We start from the raw sequence: 14,884 nt of genomic DNA, 5'->3' as shown, positions 1-14,884 counted from the left end.
GGAGTGCGAGGCCCCGCCCTTGAGCCCACTGTGCTCTTCCTGCAAAGTCCCCGAGGGAGGCAGCTCTGGCTGTGCCGCCACAGGTCAGTCACTTTGCCTCCTGATGCCTCAGTTTTCACATCTGTAGAATGGGGGAACTGTAACACCCACATCAGAAAGTTCTTGTGAGCACCGAGGCAGTGTGAGAGGGAAGCGCCCTGCAAAAATCACCGGACCCTCATGGTGACCAGGCACAGGAGGAAGGCTGGTCTCTTCCACCACCAGGCATAGTCCAGGGCGGCCGCCAGCTTGACCACCCAGTGGTGGCTGGCACCGTGATGAAGGCAGTGTGGGTCACACAGGTGAGTGACGTCTGGCCCAGGCCTGGGAACATAACTAGTTGTAGCCAAGCTGGGAACAAAGTGCCTCTGGGGTCAGAGAATGAGCATCTCGTCCCCCACCCACTGGACCAAAGGTGTGCAAGGCCGGACGTAGTGCCAGGGCTATAGGGAGGACCCATCGGGCAGGGGGATCTTATAGCCGCTCTGGAGGAGCAGCAGGCAGGCGCCCAGCCCCAGGGCCCCTGCCAGGAGCACGGCACCCAGGGCTTTGAGGAAGGAAGTCCTTGTCCGGGTGAAGGAGCCGGGTGCCATGATGCCGAGCAGGGCTGTGCTGACCGTGAGCGTGTACAGGATGGAGACTCCAGTGTTGAGTGCGACGATCTTGCCAAACTTGGCAAACGGGGCGATGATGCAGAAGAAGAGGGGCACCGTGGCGATGACTGTGGTGAGGGCGCTGGAGACGATGGCCACGCCCACATGCCGCACAGCCTCCAGCGTCCGCCACTGGCGCTGCGAGTGGGCATCCTGGGTGTGGGTGAGAGAAAGCTGGGGCCCCAGACGCAGGAGGGGGTGCCTCCCTGCCTGGGGCTTTAGAATGGGGGCTTGGACCCGGGATAAGCACACATCGCTGTCCAAGGCCAGCCTTCCTCTCACGGGCTCCGCATTCCACCTCCGTGAAAGGGGGTGATAACAGCACCTGCTCCCTGGGGTTGGCGTGAAGCTGAAGCGGTTCCCCTGCAGCAGCTCACGGTGCACAGCACAGAGTAGGGGCATGTTAAATGTGGCTATGACAACCAGAGCACTGATGATCTGCACAGTAGGTCCTCTAACATGTGAGCCGTGATGGGAACTGATTTCCTTCTTTTGACCAAGAGCAGCTAAATGTGTAACCGATTTAATTTACATATTTATGAACGTTTCACACCAACACAATTCCAAACTAAGAAAAGCCAAAAACTTGACGAGACCCAGAGCTAGTTTTGGCACTGGTACACGGGCATGTCCTCCCTATGCCACGAGGTCCAGCGGGGGCAGGGGTTGGTGGCCTCAAGGTCACGACTAGAAGGGCTCAGACTTGCTCCCCGGGCTACAGAATGAGACTTACACTCAGGGAACCGAGAAGCAGGAAGGGCCCCTGGACATCGCCTGGTTCAACTCCTCGTGCTCACTTAGGGAGACAGAGGCTGGGGGGAGTGGGCCCGCCCACCACCCACCACCCACCACCCACCACCCACAGCGATGCTTGCGTGGAGCTGCCTTAGAACTTGAGTCCCCTGGGTGTGGAGAATGGCCCTAGAAACTGAGCCTCCTGGAACACATCCTGGCTGGGCATTGGGCACCAGGGGTGTCCAGCTACCCTTGGGGGTCCTCACTGGCACCGAGGCGGGAGAAGATTTGCTGGGGAGCGGTGGGGCAGGCAGGGTGCTCACCTCGGCCTGCTGCGGGGGCAGGTTCTCTCCGGCCAGCAGATAGCCCTCAACCAGATGCACGCAGTAATCCACCGAGGAGCCGACAAGGATGGACAGTGAGATGGCTTCCACGGCGCCCATCTCCCAGCCGCTCCAGTACATGATGGTCACCACGAGGCAGACGCTGCCTGCGGGGCGCGGGAGGCGGCAGGGAGGTGGCTGGGACCTGCTCCCACCCATACAGTCCCGGAGGGTCGCTGGACAAATTCTAAGGACCCCCGGGGAAGGTGGTAAAGTCTACGGTGGAGCCCCCGGCTCTGAGGACAGGAGCGATGAGTAGGGACAGGGCCAGAGAGAGCTGGGTTGGGGGGGGTGGGGCTGCTGATAGAGGGGACAAGTGCAGCAACATGTCCCCGGGACGAGAGCTACCACCTGGTGACACCTGGCTCCCCTCGGGGAGCACATGGTCCTATGAAGGACTGTCACAGAGGCTCTTTTTGCTTGGGGTGGGGAGTTGGGAAACCTTCCCTGAAAAGACGGGACAGTTAAGGGTGGAGAGAAACCTGCTGACTGGAAGCCACCAGCGAGCCCCCTGCCCGCTGCTGGCCCCCGGGCCACTTACCCAAGATGCTCAGCAGCACGGGCAGCAGGAGCAGCACGTGGGTGGTGAACACGGCCACCGCGGCCACGCAGATGAGCAAGGAGAGCGCCAGGCCGTACAGGGCGCTTTGCACCCCTGGACGAGAGAGGAGAGGGCCCTCAGCTGGGCTGCGCCGCGGGGCACCCGCAGCCCCCTCACCCTCATGGACCAGAGGTACTGGGGTTATGCAGAATGGCACCGTCACAGCTAGCTGTGTCACTCTGGGTGAGCCACTTGACTTCTCTGAGCCCCCATCTCTTCATCTGTAAAATGGGGTAATGATAGTACCTACTCCCTAGGCCTCGTTTGGAGTTTAAAGAGATAACATAGGTCAGGCCTCAGCCAGGGCTTGGCATCAAGAAGGGCTCCTAGGGCTTCCCTGGTGGCGCAGTGGTTGAGAGTCCGCCTGCCGATGCAGGGGACACAGGTTCGTGCCCCGGTCCGGGAAGATCCCACATGCCGTGGAGCGGCTGGGCCCGTGAGCCATGGCCGCTGAGCCTGCGCGTCTGGAGCCTGTGCTCCGCAACGGGAGAGGCCACAACAGTGAGAGGCTGTGTACCGCAAAAAAAAAAAAAAAAAAAAAAAGAAGGGCTCCTAATGAGAGACCACTGCCATGAGGGTCGTTACCATTACTTTTTAGGTGGCCAAATTCAGGATCAGAGAATGTGGCCAGACGCCTCCAAGCAGGAGAGGACCCAAACTCTGGTCTCTCATCAGTGTTCCCGGCCACTGTGTCATCCCAGCTTCTCCAGGGCTCTCGGCCAGAATTGAGAAGACAAGTGTGGCTCAGACAGGCCAGGTCGTGCCCTTCCTGCTCTAGGTCACCTCCCCGTGTCCCTGCTGCCACCGCCCACCCCACCGGGACCCTGTCAGGGGGCGGGCTGGGCTGCTACTTGCCTATGATCTCCATGAAAATCTGCTTCCAGTGCTCACAGGTCTGGAAGCCGCGGTGCAGGGCTGAGCCCTCGGGGAGCGTCTTCAGCTGCTGCTGCAGGAAGCTCTCCCAGCGCAGGTAGTCCGAGTAGGTCTGGAAGGAGGACTTGCCCTTGTACGTGGTCTGCGGGGACATGAGCCAGTGAGACAGGCAGGCAGCTGTGGCCCGTGCTGCTGCCCTGGTGATAGCTGGTCTGCTCTGTGACAGCTGCAGCTGGCCTCTGGCCACTTGCAAAGAGAGTGCGCTGTGTGAAGCGTGAGCCCGAGATCACTTCCCACCAGCCTCTGGGTGCACGTGTGACTCTCACAGCGGCGGCAGGTCCCCGTCCCTTTCCAACAGAACCACCTCCAACTTCCAGAGCCCCCCAGCTCCGCGTCCCACCCTCGACCCACGCTGTCCCTCTGCCCTCTGCACAGCTTGCTCCCACCCCTCCTTCAAGCCTCATGAGGTTTCCGTCTCCTCTAGGAAGCCCTCCTTGATGCCCCAAGACGGTCATCTTCTGGGCTCTGCAAGTCCTCGGTGCTTCCCCATCACAGTTCCCGTCACTGCCCGGCAACCTGTCCCTCCTCTCCTGGCTGGACTGTGAGTCCGGGAGGGCAGGTGACCTGTCTGGTTCACGGCCGCCAGCTCTGGAACTTTCATGTATGTTACCTCACTGGTCCAGTCCTGCTCTCCCTGAGCACAAAGCAGTTTACAGCGTGTCTGTGTGCACATGTGTGTCTGCGTGCTGGTGGGGGAGCCTGAGCAGGGATTCTCTCCTCCAACTGTCTGCGGCTTCGGCCTTTTTTAAAAAGGAGGGAAATTCAGATGCCGGCTACAACATGGATGGATGTGAAGAACGCTGTGCTAAGTGAAACGAACCAATCACAAAAAGAACAGTGCTGTGGGCTTCCGCCCCTGTAGTCAAATCCATGGGGGCAGAAAGCAGAGTGGTGGCTGGAGGGGGTGCCTGGGGAGTCGGTGTTTAATGGGGACAGTGTCAGTGTTGCAAGATGAGAAGTTTTATAGATGGATGGCGGTGATGGTTGCACAACATTGTGACTATGCTTAGTATTACTGAACTATACACTTAAAAATGGTTTAAATGGCCAATTTTATTATGTATATTTTACCACAATTTTAAAAAACTACGTGGGGCTTTGAAGTGGTGTCTGCGTTAGCCTGGGGCTCACTGAGGGCTTGGAGGGGGTGTGGGTCCTCCTCGCGGTGGCCAGGGTTTTGGCTGCTCGTGCAGTGAGTGGCACAGGTGGTGGGACAGAAAGTAGGGCCGGGGCCGAAGAACAAGAATCGCCCTTGGGCTTCCCTGGTGGCGCAGTGGTTGGGAGTCCGCCTGCCGATGCGGGGGGGCGCGGGTTTGTGCCCCGGTCCGGGAGGATCCCACTTGCCACGGAGCGGCTGGGCCCGTGAGCCATGGCCGCTGGGCCTGTGCGTCCGGAGCCTGTGCTCCGCGACGGGAGAGGCCACAACAGTGAGAGGCCCGTGTACCGCAAAAAAAAAAAAAAAAAAAAAAAAAAGAATCGCCCTTGTCATATGAATTCTCGTTCCCCAGCACCTTCACGTGACTGACCTACCCTAGCTTCTGGATGACGCCAGAGGGCGGGCAGGGAGCCGTAACCCTAATCTTTAGAGGAGGAACTGGAGGCTAGAGGGGACGAGTGTCTTGCTCAAGGACACAGAGCACAGCAGGATCAGAGCCAGGACTGGACCCCGGGGCTCAGCACAGAGGCAGCGGGGGCAGACCTGGCAAGTCTCACGGTGCCAAGTGCTAGTGCCAGGCCCGCGATGCCCAGGTCGGGGATGTGCGTGCGTGCACATGTGTGTGCACATGTGTGTGCATGGGTGTGTGTGCACGGGTGTCTCCTTGGCAGAGCCTAGGGGGTGAGCGAGGAAGCAGTGGAGTGTCGAATGGCTGGTCCCCCGTCTTCCGAGCTCTCCTGGGGGGGCTCAGCACGGGGGCTCTGTGGTCCCAAACATGTCCCCTCACAGTGGAAGAGGGGAGTGTCCTGGACCGTCACCTGCTCCCGGAAAACGATGTGGACCTCGGGCTGCCGGGGAGGGAGGGTGGTGGGAGGTGGGTGGCATCCCATGTGGCAGAAAGGCCGAGCTTGGCGGTCAGACGGCCTGGTTTAGCACTTGACGCTGACGCTCACTAACCCCGTGACCTTGGGCAAGCAGTTTCACCCCTCTTGGCCTCAGCCTCCCCTCTGAAGAACAACCACTCTGCTCTGCTCTGGGATGAGGTCCGGGGATCCGTGGTGACACTGCACTTTGTGAGGTCAGCACACTGCCCTGCACCTGGCGGCCCACCCTGGGCTCACCGACTCGAAGGCCATGGAGATCCACTGCACTCGGCCATCCTTGACGCCCACGGCCCCGTGTGACAGCTGCCCTGGGAGCAGGTGGGGCTCAGGCAGCTCCTTGCACTCGGGGTGCAACATCTGCAGGAAGGAGGAGATGCTGTAGCCTGTGGGGAGACGGGAGAGGTGGGTCGGGGTGGGGACCCGGGAAGGGAGCACGTCTTCCCCCCATCCTGCCTGCGCATGTGTACTTACCCATCTGGGTGTGTATGCACAGGGGCACGCACCCTTCCCCCAACCTCCTAGTTTAAAAAGTGTCTGGAACCACTGGCAATGCCATCGGGAAACCTACAACACCCATTAGCCCTCAGGGCAGAAACTGACATCTTGTGCCTTCTCAGGAAGAGTCCTGGCCTGACCCGGGTTATTATCTGGGCCGGCCCCTGGCCTTGCTCCCAGTTCTGGAAAAGCTTCTCCTGCAGGTGCGCCCTGCACACCGCACACCTCCCCACGCCCGTGCGGCTCTGTGCCATTCACCTCTAGGCACGAGCCCGCTCTCATCTGGAAGATTCGCACGCCCCCCACCCTAGCGTGGACACACATAAGCCTGGACACATGTCTGCAGACACCCTCACGCCAGGCACACGCGCCCTCGGGGTTGTCCACCCTCAGGTCCCCCGCACGCACCTGAGGGCAGGCACTGGGCCCCGCCTGGCTTCACCAGCTCCGAGTTCCCCGCGATGGCCTTGCAGAGGCGACACAGGTGCCCGATTTCTTTGAAGAGGTCAAAGCTGCTGTCGTAGATGACGCTGCCCTTTCCCAAGGAGACACAAGCCAGTGCGACTGCTCAGTGAGTCGGGAACTCAATCCTGGGCCCCACCCCCGGGGAGGAACCTCCGGCAGCTCCTGCTACCGTCGCCGCCGGCACTTGGAGCCCTCTGCCTGGTCACCCGCGGTCCTGCCCGAGCCTGCGCTGCCCCCGGCAGCACCTCTGCTGCCACTGCTGCCCACCCGCACGGGCCCCCTCAGCCTCCCCTCCTTGATCTTACAACGCGCTCACCTGGGCTCCCTGCCTTCCCCTATCCCTCGGCACAGCCGAGTCCCACCTGTCCTCCAGCGTGGGCCTCCTCTCCTCCCTGCCTCCCCACCCCTCCTCTGAACACCTGCGGACTCCCGGTCCAGACTGGACAGATGTCCTCTGACCCCACCTGGCTCCCGAATTACTTTCTGTCTGAAACCCTGTACACCCAGCCAGGCTGACTTCCCAAGGCAGGGGTCACGACCAAGGGTACCGACGTCCATGGTCCTTCCCACCATGTCTCAGCACCCACCAAGGGCCAGGCACAGACCTAGTCACACCTCCGTGTCAGCTCCTCTCCCCTCCAACGCCCAAGAGCCCAGCCCTGGCACAAACACGTACAAGGGGGGGAGACCACCCCGAGCGAGGGCACCATGGCCGAGGCACGCAGCAAGGGCTGTGGGCACAGGTAGGGCCCCGTGCAGGAGGAGGAGGGCAGGGAGGCTTTGCACACCTGTACTGCCCTCATCTCTGTTCCACCCCTAATGATGCGGGGCCGCTGGCTCAGGCCCCACTGTACCCAGATCCCTGGGCGATTCTAAGAGCTCAACGCTGCTCAGTCCTCAAGAGAAATGGTGCCACGTAGCGGAGCCTGTGGGCCAGGTGAGCAGCCGAGAAGCCGAGAGGGGGTGTGCGGAGCCGGGCCGGCGGGCCCTGGGCTGGCGCTAGCTTGCAAGCCTGGTGTGGCCGGGCCCTCTGGCATCTGCCCAACGTGGGCACGCGTACCGGGTCTCCGATGACATGGTTGTCCACCTGCTGCGTGCGGTTGATGCCAACGATGCCAAAGACCACGAAGACCATGGCCCCCGTGTCCACGAGCGGCCGCACCGCCGGCTTCCCGCAGCCCGTGTTCACGCAGGGGTTGAAGCCGAAGGTGGCAGAGGGGCGGGCCTTGGGCGCTGCGGAGGGAGTCACAGCTGTATGGGAAGGCGGGGCCCAGCCTCCCAAGGCCCCGCCGCGGCCGCCCCGCGTGTACCTTTCTCACTGGGCACGTAGAAGAAGCCTTTGGTCGGCCCATCGGGGCTGGAGCCGAGCAGGCAGCCAGGAGGGGCTGCACACACACGCCCGTGGAAAGGGGGCTTGTGGGACTGGGCAAAGTACAGCTTCCTGTGGAGGCAAAGGAGGCGAGGCCAGGACTGAGGCCAGGAAGGCCAGGAGCAGTGGGGGAGGAGAGGCACAGGCGGCCGTGCGCAGGGGCTGGAAGAGTGCAGGGGACGGGCTCGGGCTCCCCCAGCACAGGGATTTAATCTTAGGTTCAGGCCTGGGGTTTGGACACCTGTTCTAGTCCCGCCCCTGCCAAGGCCCACCCTGTGGTCCTGCTCAAAGCACTTCCCCTCTCTGCATGTGTCTCCTCGCCTGCGGCAGGAGGGGTGGAAGAGACCAGCAGCTTCCAAACGGTCCTCAAGGGGCCCCAGGGCTAGCCTTGGGGGTCAGTGTTCAAAGCCCCCTGCCCCACTTTAATCTGAACAGTGACAGAGCCTCAAGATTCTATTTGAAGAAAGGATTTCACGGTTAGCTTATTCACCACTGGACTTGATGTAGCTCAAGGCTCTTTCTAGAATGTTCTAAGCTCAGCCAGGCAGCCTGACCCCAGTGGCTACTGTATATGCGCAGTGTGAGCCCGACCCTGGAGGGGAGGCAGAGGGACCCCCTCATCCCCCGAGCCGAGGTGTGCCAGGTCAGAAGGGCCCAGTGAGCCCATCTTGGTCATCCCCCTGCCCCAAGCATCAGCCTCGTGTGGGTGTTCTATGTCCTGAGGCCAGGCCCTGTCAGAGACCATGGGTCCCTGGTGTCACCAGTGCAGGCCCCGCGCTGCTGTTCTCTGGACCACAGCAGCCGTGGGCTCTTCCTTTCAGAGCACGTATTGTAATTTGCAGTGACACTGTGCTTGAGTTGTTAGCTGCTATCTCCCGAGGGCAGGAGTCACATCTGTCTTGTTTCCCATCCCCAGCACTAGCGCCGTGCCCGTTCACAGTCGGTGCTCAGTGTTAAAGGAATGAGTGGATGAGAGACAGGCCCTCGGCTGACACAGCCTCAATGGTCAGAACATGGCAGGTGGAACCTGGGAAAAGATGGCCCCAGCTGGCTCAGAGACCCCCGAGGCACAGAGTGCAGTTGATCATTAGGTGTTCATGGGCACTTACTTCAGGCCAGGCACTAGGTAGGGCGTGCGTATACAGTAGGTAAAGACAACAGACACGGGCTCTCTCCCATCACCTTACAGTCTGAGGGAGGGGGAACATTAAATATTTTTTTTCTGAATTAACTGTAGGTATTGAGAGTGTGGATAGTGCCTTGGAGAGGAATGCAGAGTGTACTCATCCATTCATTCACTCAGCAAGTGTTTCCTGAGCACCTGCTACATAGCACTAGGTGAGGGGATACAGCACAGAACAGTAAGCTGCTCACGCAGGATGCCTGCGTGCTCCTGAGCAAGGACAGGTAATAAACCAGTAGGTCAGTATGATTCCAGGTGGTGGTAGAAGCCAGAAAGAGAGCAGCGGGGTGACGTATGGGGAGAGGCGGGTGTGGCTATTTTCGCTGGGGAGGGCGGTCTGGTCAGGGAAACCGTGTTGGGGGTGGGTAGGCATCTGGGTAAGGACCTGAATCTTGAGAACAAGTCAATCCCAGGAGGAGCTAGGGAAAAGCATCCTAGGCCCAGGGAACAGCAAATGCAAAAGCTCTGAGTTGGGAACTGCCTGGCGTGCTGAGGGGCCAGACAGCCGCTGCGCCTCCCGTGGGAGCCATCCAGAGGGAAGGCAGCAGATGGGGGAACGAACTGCGGGCCTGGCGTCTTGGTGTCCCCCAACCCCCAGTCCTGGGCGAGAAACATCTGAACAGATGGGTAGAAATGGACTGGGGTTTCTTTTTTTTTTTTCAGCATGCAGGCCTCTCACTGCCGTGGCCTCTCCTGTTGCAGAGCACAGGCTCCGGACACGCAGGCTCAGCGGCCATGGCTCACGGGCCCAGCCGCTCCGCGGCATGTGGGATCCTCCTGGGCCAGGGCACGAACCCGTGTCCCCTGCATTGGCAGGCGGACTCCCAACCACTGCGCCACCAGGGAAGCCCGGACTGGGGTTTCTTAAAGGTGTCGTGAGAGGGGCAAACAAGTGGGCCGGGCCGGTGGAAACCGACTTATCTGCGAGGCTCTGTTACCGGCTGTGCTGCTGCTCCTTGGCGGCCACGTAGAAGCTGAAGTCAAACTTCCAGCCCCGCTTGGTGTCGCAGGCCAAGGTCGTCACCATCCATTTGCCGGAGGGGCTCGCCGCCTGGAGCAGCCCTACTGTAGACATACAAGCGGTCAGCTTCTTGGTGAAGTTACCAAAAGGCGCTCTATACACCTAAGCAGTGGATTGACAGAGACAAGACAGGTGACTCTGGGAGGCTGCCTTGGCCTGGGCCCAGCCTCAGGCTCGGTCCCCTCCCTCCTTGGAGTGCTCCCTGCCCCCTGCCCCCATTCCAGCCCCCAGAGTCAGGGGGTAGAGCCTTGGGCAGAGGCGCAGGAGGCCTGGGTTCAAGTTTAAAGATGGAGCAAATCCTTCCCTACCTCTCTGAGCCTCAGTCCTTCCTTCAACTGAGGATCTACTCCAAGCCAGGCCCTGAGCTGGGCTCTGAGGATACGGCTGTGAGCCAGACGGGCTTGGTCCCTGCCCTCCTGGAGCTGCCAATTACGATGGCTTCAGATTCTTTTAAGGGCCTTGAATTAAATATTAGGACGATAAGGCACAGGATGAATGGGGCAGTGGAAGAGGAGGCCAAACTGATAAGGATGGCCAGGACAGGGTCCTAGGAGGAGGTGACAAGGCAGTGAGAACTGCAGTGCAAAGTCAGAGCCAGGGAACGCCTCTCACACCCCATCTTTTGAATGGAAATATAAACCCCGAACAAATGAGCTGACATGTGTAACTGTCACCCTGCAGGTGAAACATGTTAAAGAAATACAAATGATTCCTGAGAGGGAAAAACCAGAGGCCTGGGTTGGCCCTGGGAGCCCCTTTTCTGGGGCGCTAGAACAGACGGCTGAGAACAACAATCTAACTAACAGCTCCCATTTTACTGGGCACTTACTATGTTCCAGATGTTACAGAATGCACAGGCCTTGCCTCATGTACCTCCAACATCCCTGGCTGGTACCTCTCATGTCCCCGTATCACAGATGAGGAAACTGAGGCTCAGAGAGATTACATAATCTTCCCAAAGACATACAGGTTATAAATGGCAGAGCCAGGACTCGAACCCAGGCCTGGCTGACTCGGCAGCCCGTGCTCTCACCACTCTGCAGGTCCCTGCCGCAGGCCTGGCTGACGGTGGGAGAGGGTCCTCACCTGCCTGCAGCAGCTCCATCCTCGCAGGCCCTGCCCCCACCCCCCTGTGGCCAGCGCCCACCAGTGTGGCATTGAGGGCCCCCTCCCCTGGTAGTGGCAGCTCACTTAACGACAGCCAGGCTCACCTGGAAGGAGGGCACCTCCCCGTCCCCAGAGGACACGGTCTGCCAAGGGCCGGGCAGGCTGGCGTTGAGGGAGAACCTGTAGACAGCCGGGTGGCCTTTGCTCTTCACCTTGGAGATGTACACAGTGCCCAGGGAGTCTAGGGACAAATGAGGGGTGGAGGAGGAGGGACAATCACCTCGACTGGCTTCCCCTAACCCTGCAACAGCCCAGCCTCAGCTCTGTTGACTGAGGAGCTGAGCCTGACCTTGGGGTCATCTCTGAATGGTGGCTCTGTTCCTCTCTACTGGACCGAGCCCATGGCAATGATGGGGACCGCTTGTTGGTGGTGGACACTGGATGGGGTGGAGGTATAGATGGAGGGGGAGGTGGTGGTGGACACTGGATGGGGTGGAGGTATAGATGGAGGGGAGGTGGTGGCGGACACTGGATGGGGTGGAGGTATAGATGGAGGGGAGGTGGTGGCGGACACTGGATGGGGTGGAGGTATAGATGGAGGGGAGGTGGTGGAGGACACTGGATGGGGTGGAGGTATAGATGGAGGGGAGGTGGTGGTGGACACTGGATGGGGTGGAGGTATAGATGGAGGGGAGGTGGTGGTGGACACTGGATGGGGTGGAGGTATAGATGGAGGGGAGGTGGTGGTGGACACTGGATGGGGTGGAGGTATAGATGGAGGGGAGGTGGTGGTGGACACTGGATGGGGTGGAGGTATAGATGGAGGGGAGGTGGTGGTGGACACTGGATGGGGTGGAGGTATAGATGGAGGGGAGGTGGTGGTGGACACTGGATGGGGTGGAGGTATAGATGGAGGGGAGGTGGTGGTGGACACTGGATGGGGTGGAGGTATAGATGGAGGGGAGGTGGTGGTGGACACTGGATGGGGTGGAGGTATAGATGGAGGGGAGGTGGTGGTGGACACTGGATGGGGTGGAGGTATAGATGGAGGGGAGGTGGTGGTGGACACTGGATGGGGTGGAGGTATAGATGGAGGGGAGGTGGTGGTGGACACTGGATGGGGTGGAGGTATAGATGGAGGGGAGGTGGTGGTGGACACTGGATGGGGTGGAGGTATAGATGGAGGGGAGGTGGTGGTGGACACTGGATGGGGTGGAGGTATAGATGGAGGGGGAGGTGGTGGTGGACACTGGATGGGCTGGAGGTATAGATGGAGGGGGAGGTGGTGGTGGACACTGGATGGGGTGGAGGTGTAGATGGAGGGGAGGTGGTGGTGGACACTGGATGGGCTGGAGGTATAGATGGAGGGGAGGTGGTGGCGGACACTGGATGGGGTGGAGGTATAGATGGAGGGGAGGTGGTGGAGGACACTGGATGGGGTGGAGGTATAGATGGAGGGGAGGTGGTGGTGGACACTGGATGGGGTGGAGGTATAGATGGAGGGGAGGTGGTGGTGGACACTGGATGGGGTGGAGGTATAGATGGAGGGGAGGTGGTGGTGGACACTGGATGGGGTGGAGGTATAGATGGAGGGGAGGTGGTGGTGGACACTGGATGGGGTGGAGGTATAGATGGAGGGGAGGTGGTGGTGGACACTGGATGGGGCGGAGGTATAGATGGAGGGGAGGTGGTGGTGGACACTGGATGGGGTGGAGGTATAGATGGAGGGGAGGTGGTGGAGGACACTGGATGGGGTGGAGGTATAGATGGAGGGGAGGTGGTGGTGGACACTGGATGGGGTGGAGGTATAGATGGAGGGGAGGTGGTGGTGGACACTGGATGGGGTGGAGGTATAGACGGAGGGGAGGTGGTGGTGGACACTGGATGGGGTGGCAGCATGGGTACCGGGAATGACAGTGATGATGGGAGCCATGGTGTGATGTACCAGTAGGAACGCGGGTAGTGGAAGTGACGCCAACAACGATGCCCCAGGCATGGCGTGAACGGTGGGGGCGTGTTGCTGGTGAGGGTGGTGGGCACAGAGGGGTGACGATGGCCATGTGACAACAAGGACATGCAGAAGTGCCCCATGTGGGGGGTTTATTCCCACACGCATCCTGGCATCCCACATCTGATGGAGACCCCAGCAGGGATAAGCCAGCCTCCAGTGTTCAGGACGCCCCTGCCCCCCCACCCCAGACACTCAGGATGGATTTGGCACACAAGGCAGGTTCACAGAGCACCACAAGCCAGGCTGGCGTGGTGGCAAGAAGGGACCGCCCTGTCGGCTGAAGAGAGCTGGTGGGACGACGGACGAGGGCCTCAGGTTCACCCCTGCACCGACCCTTCCACGGTGACCCAAGGACACAGACTTTTGTTCCCGAAGGAGAATCAAACCATGGATTTAATGTGCTCTCCCCACAGGGCCCCTGCACCCTTGTACCAGGACCTCCCACTGCCCCACCAGCCTGTGCACACTCCCCACTGACCCTGTAGGGCGGCCTCAGGCCGGCTGGCCCAGGACACCCCTGAACCCCGCTTCTTCTTCTCCAGGGACGTCCGGATGTTGTTCTGCAGGCTGTGGGGCTTCTCCTGGAACAGACCTACCCCCCCACCCCCCGCACCGTGTCAGACAGCAGGGCCTTCCTGGCTGGGCCCGGCCAAGGCTGGGACAGAGATGACCTGAAGGACATGGGCCCCAGGGCCCTCAGCTTGGGAAGGGGGTGGTATCAGGGGTCTAAAAGAAACTAGATGGAACTGAAGAAAGGCCAAATGCTTAATTTACAAGAATCTTAAGGCGAAGGAAAGGAACCTGCCAGCGCCATCCGGAGGAAGACACTCGCAGCTTACCCCACTCATCCTCACCACGTCTCCCTTCCCTCCTCTGTCAAATGGGATGACACCCAGAGGGTACCTCCAGAGGGTGGCTGAGGGACAAAAGGGAATGCTGCATCTCATGCGCTTAGCAACGTGTCTGGCTTGCGATGAATGCTTGATAAATAGGAATAATTAGAAATGGCAGGTTATCAACCAGCAGAGGTAGGCGAGACCTCCTGTTTTGGCCCAAGCAAGCAGAGGTTCAGGGAGGGTACATGACCTTCGGGGAAGCGAGGGGCAGAGCCCCGCCAGGATAGGGCTTGTCTGCCCCTAAAGCCGAGCATCTTTTTGCTACAGCCTGAAGGGCCCCTTTAAGAGGCACTTCAGAGGCTAAGAGATACAAGGGGCTGGGGCTGGACTCTGGCTGGGGTCCTGGCCCTTCTCCAGATGTTTCCAGGAACTTCGGGATCATCCCAGGGTTTGTCCACCTGTGAAGTGGGAGCAGACAGGCCCTGGGGGATGGTGGGAGGCCTTGCAGCGGCAGTGACATTGGAGCGAAATTCACTGCCCAGGCAGGTGGGAGAGGAGCAGGGACGTGGCCAGTTTAGGAGGGGCTCCTCGGGCACCTCTCTGAGCTGCAGCCAATTATCATGCATTTGGCTAATGCCATTTACCGAGGGGAAGGCCAGGTTAATCTGAACACCACCCTAATTACATGAAGGCAATTACAGCAGTCAGCGGGTCTTCCCCCAGGAGCTGGAATCACTCACCCAAGCATCTCCTCATTTGGTTTCTAACCACCCGGCAAAGCTGTATGACCTTGGGTCGACTTCCCCCGCCCCAACTCCAACCTCAGGCTCCCCTCTGTAAGACGAGAGCCTGGATCAGACTAACTCTAAGGCAAGCAGACATCTTTATCTCACCTCTTAGCTCATCCCCGGCAAGCACTCCATCACCAAGTCCTGTGGGTTTCACCTCCTGAAAACCTCTTGTCTTCACTGTCACCATCGGCCACACCGGCTCCAGCCCCCACTGTCTCGTCT

General features: G+C 60.0%; 1 protein-coding gene across 1 annotated transcript in view; it reads right to left on the bottom strand.

The window, feature by feature from the left end:
- Positions 1-482: 482 nt before the first annotated feature.
- DISP3 (dispatched RND transporter family member 3) overlaps positions 483-14,884 on the bottom strand; it is a 32,603-nt gene continuing 18,201 nt past the window's right edge. The window contains exons 10-20 of the mRNA XM_060079775.1: positions 13,514-13,627; positions 11,129-11,265; positions 9,835-10,019; positions 7,655-7,785; positions 7,405-7,577; positions 6,288-6,414; positions 5,622-5,767; positions 3,267-3,426; positions 2,352-2,465; positions 1,751-1,917; positions 483-845 (exon numbers count right to left, since the gene is read on the bottom strand). Of these exons, the coding sequence (XP_059935758.1) occupies positions 483-845; positions 1,751-1,917; positions 2,352-2,465; positions 3,267-3,426; positions 5,622-5,767; positions 6,288-6,414; positions 7,405-7,577; positions 7,655-7,785; positions 9,835-10,019; positions 11,129-11,265; positions 13,514-13,627 (1,817 nt within the window). The remainder of the gene's footprint in view (positions 846-1,750; positions 1,918-2,351; positions 2,466-3,266; positions 3,427-5,621; positions 5,768-6,287; positions 6,415-7,404; positions 7,578-7,654; positions 7,786-9,834; positions 10,020-11,128; positions 11,266-13,513; positions 13,628-14,884) is intronic.

This window comes from Mesoplodon densirostris, chromosome 2 (assembly GCF_025265405.1).
Source record: "Mesoplodon densirostris isolate mMesDen1 chromosome 2, mMesDen1 primary haplotype, whole genome shotgun sequence".
NCBI classification, from domain to species: domain Eukaryota; kingdom Metazoa; phylum Chordata; class Mammalia; order Artiodactyla; family Ziphiidae; genus Mesoplodon; species Mesoplodon densirostris.
Note: the sequence above shows the minus strand (reverse complement) of the source record. Positions and strands in the feature narration are given on the sequence as shown.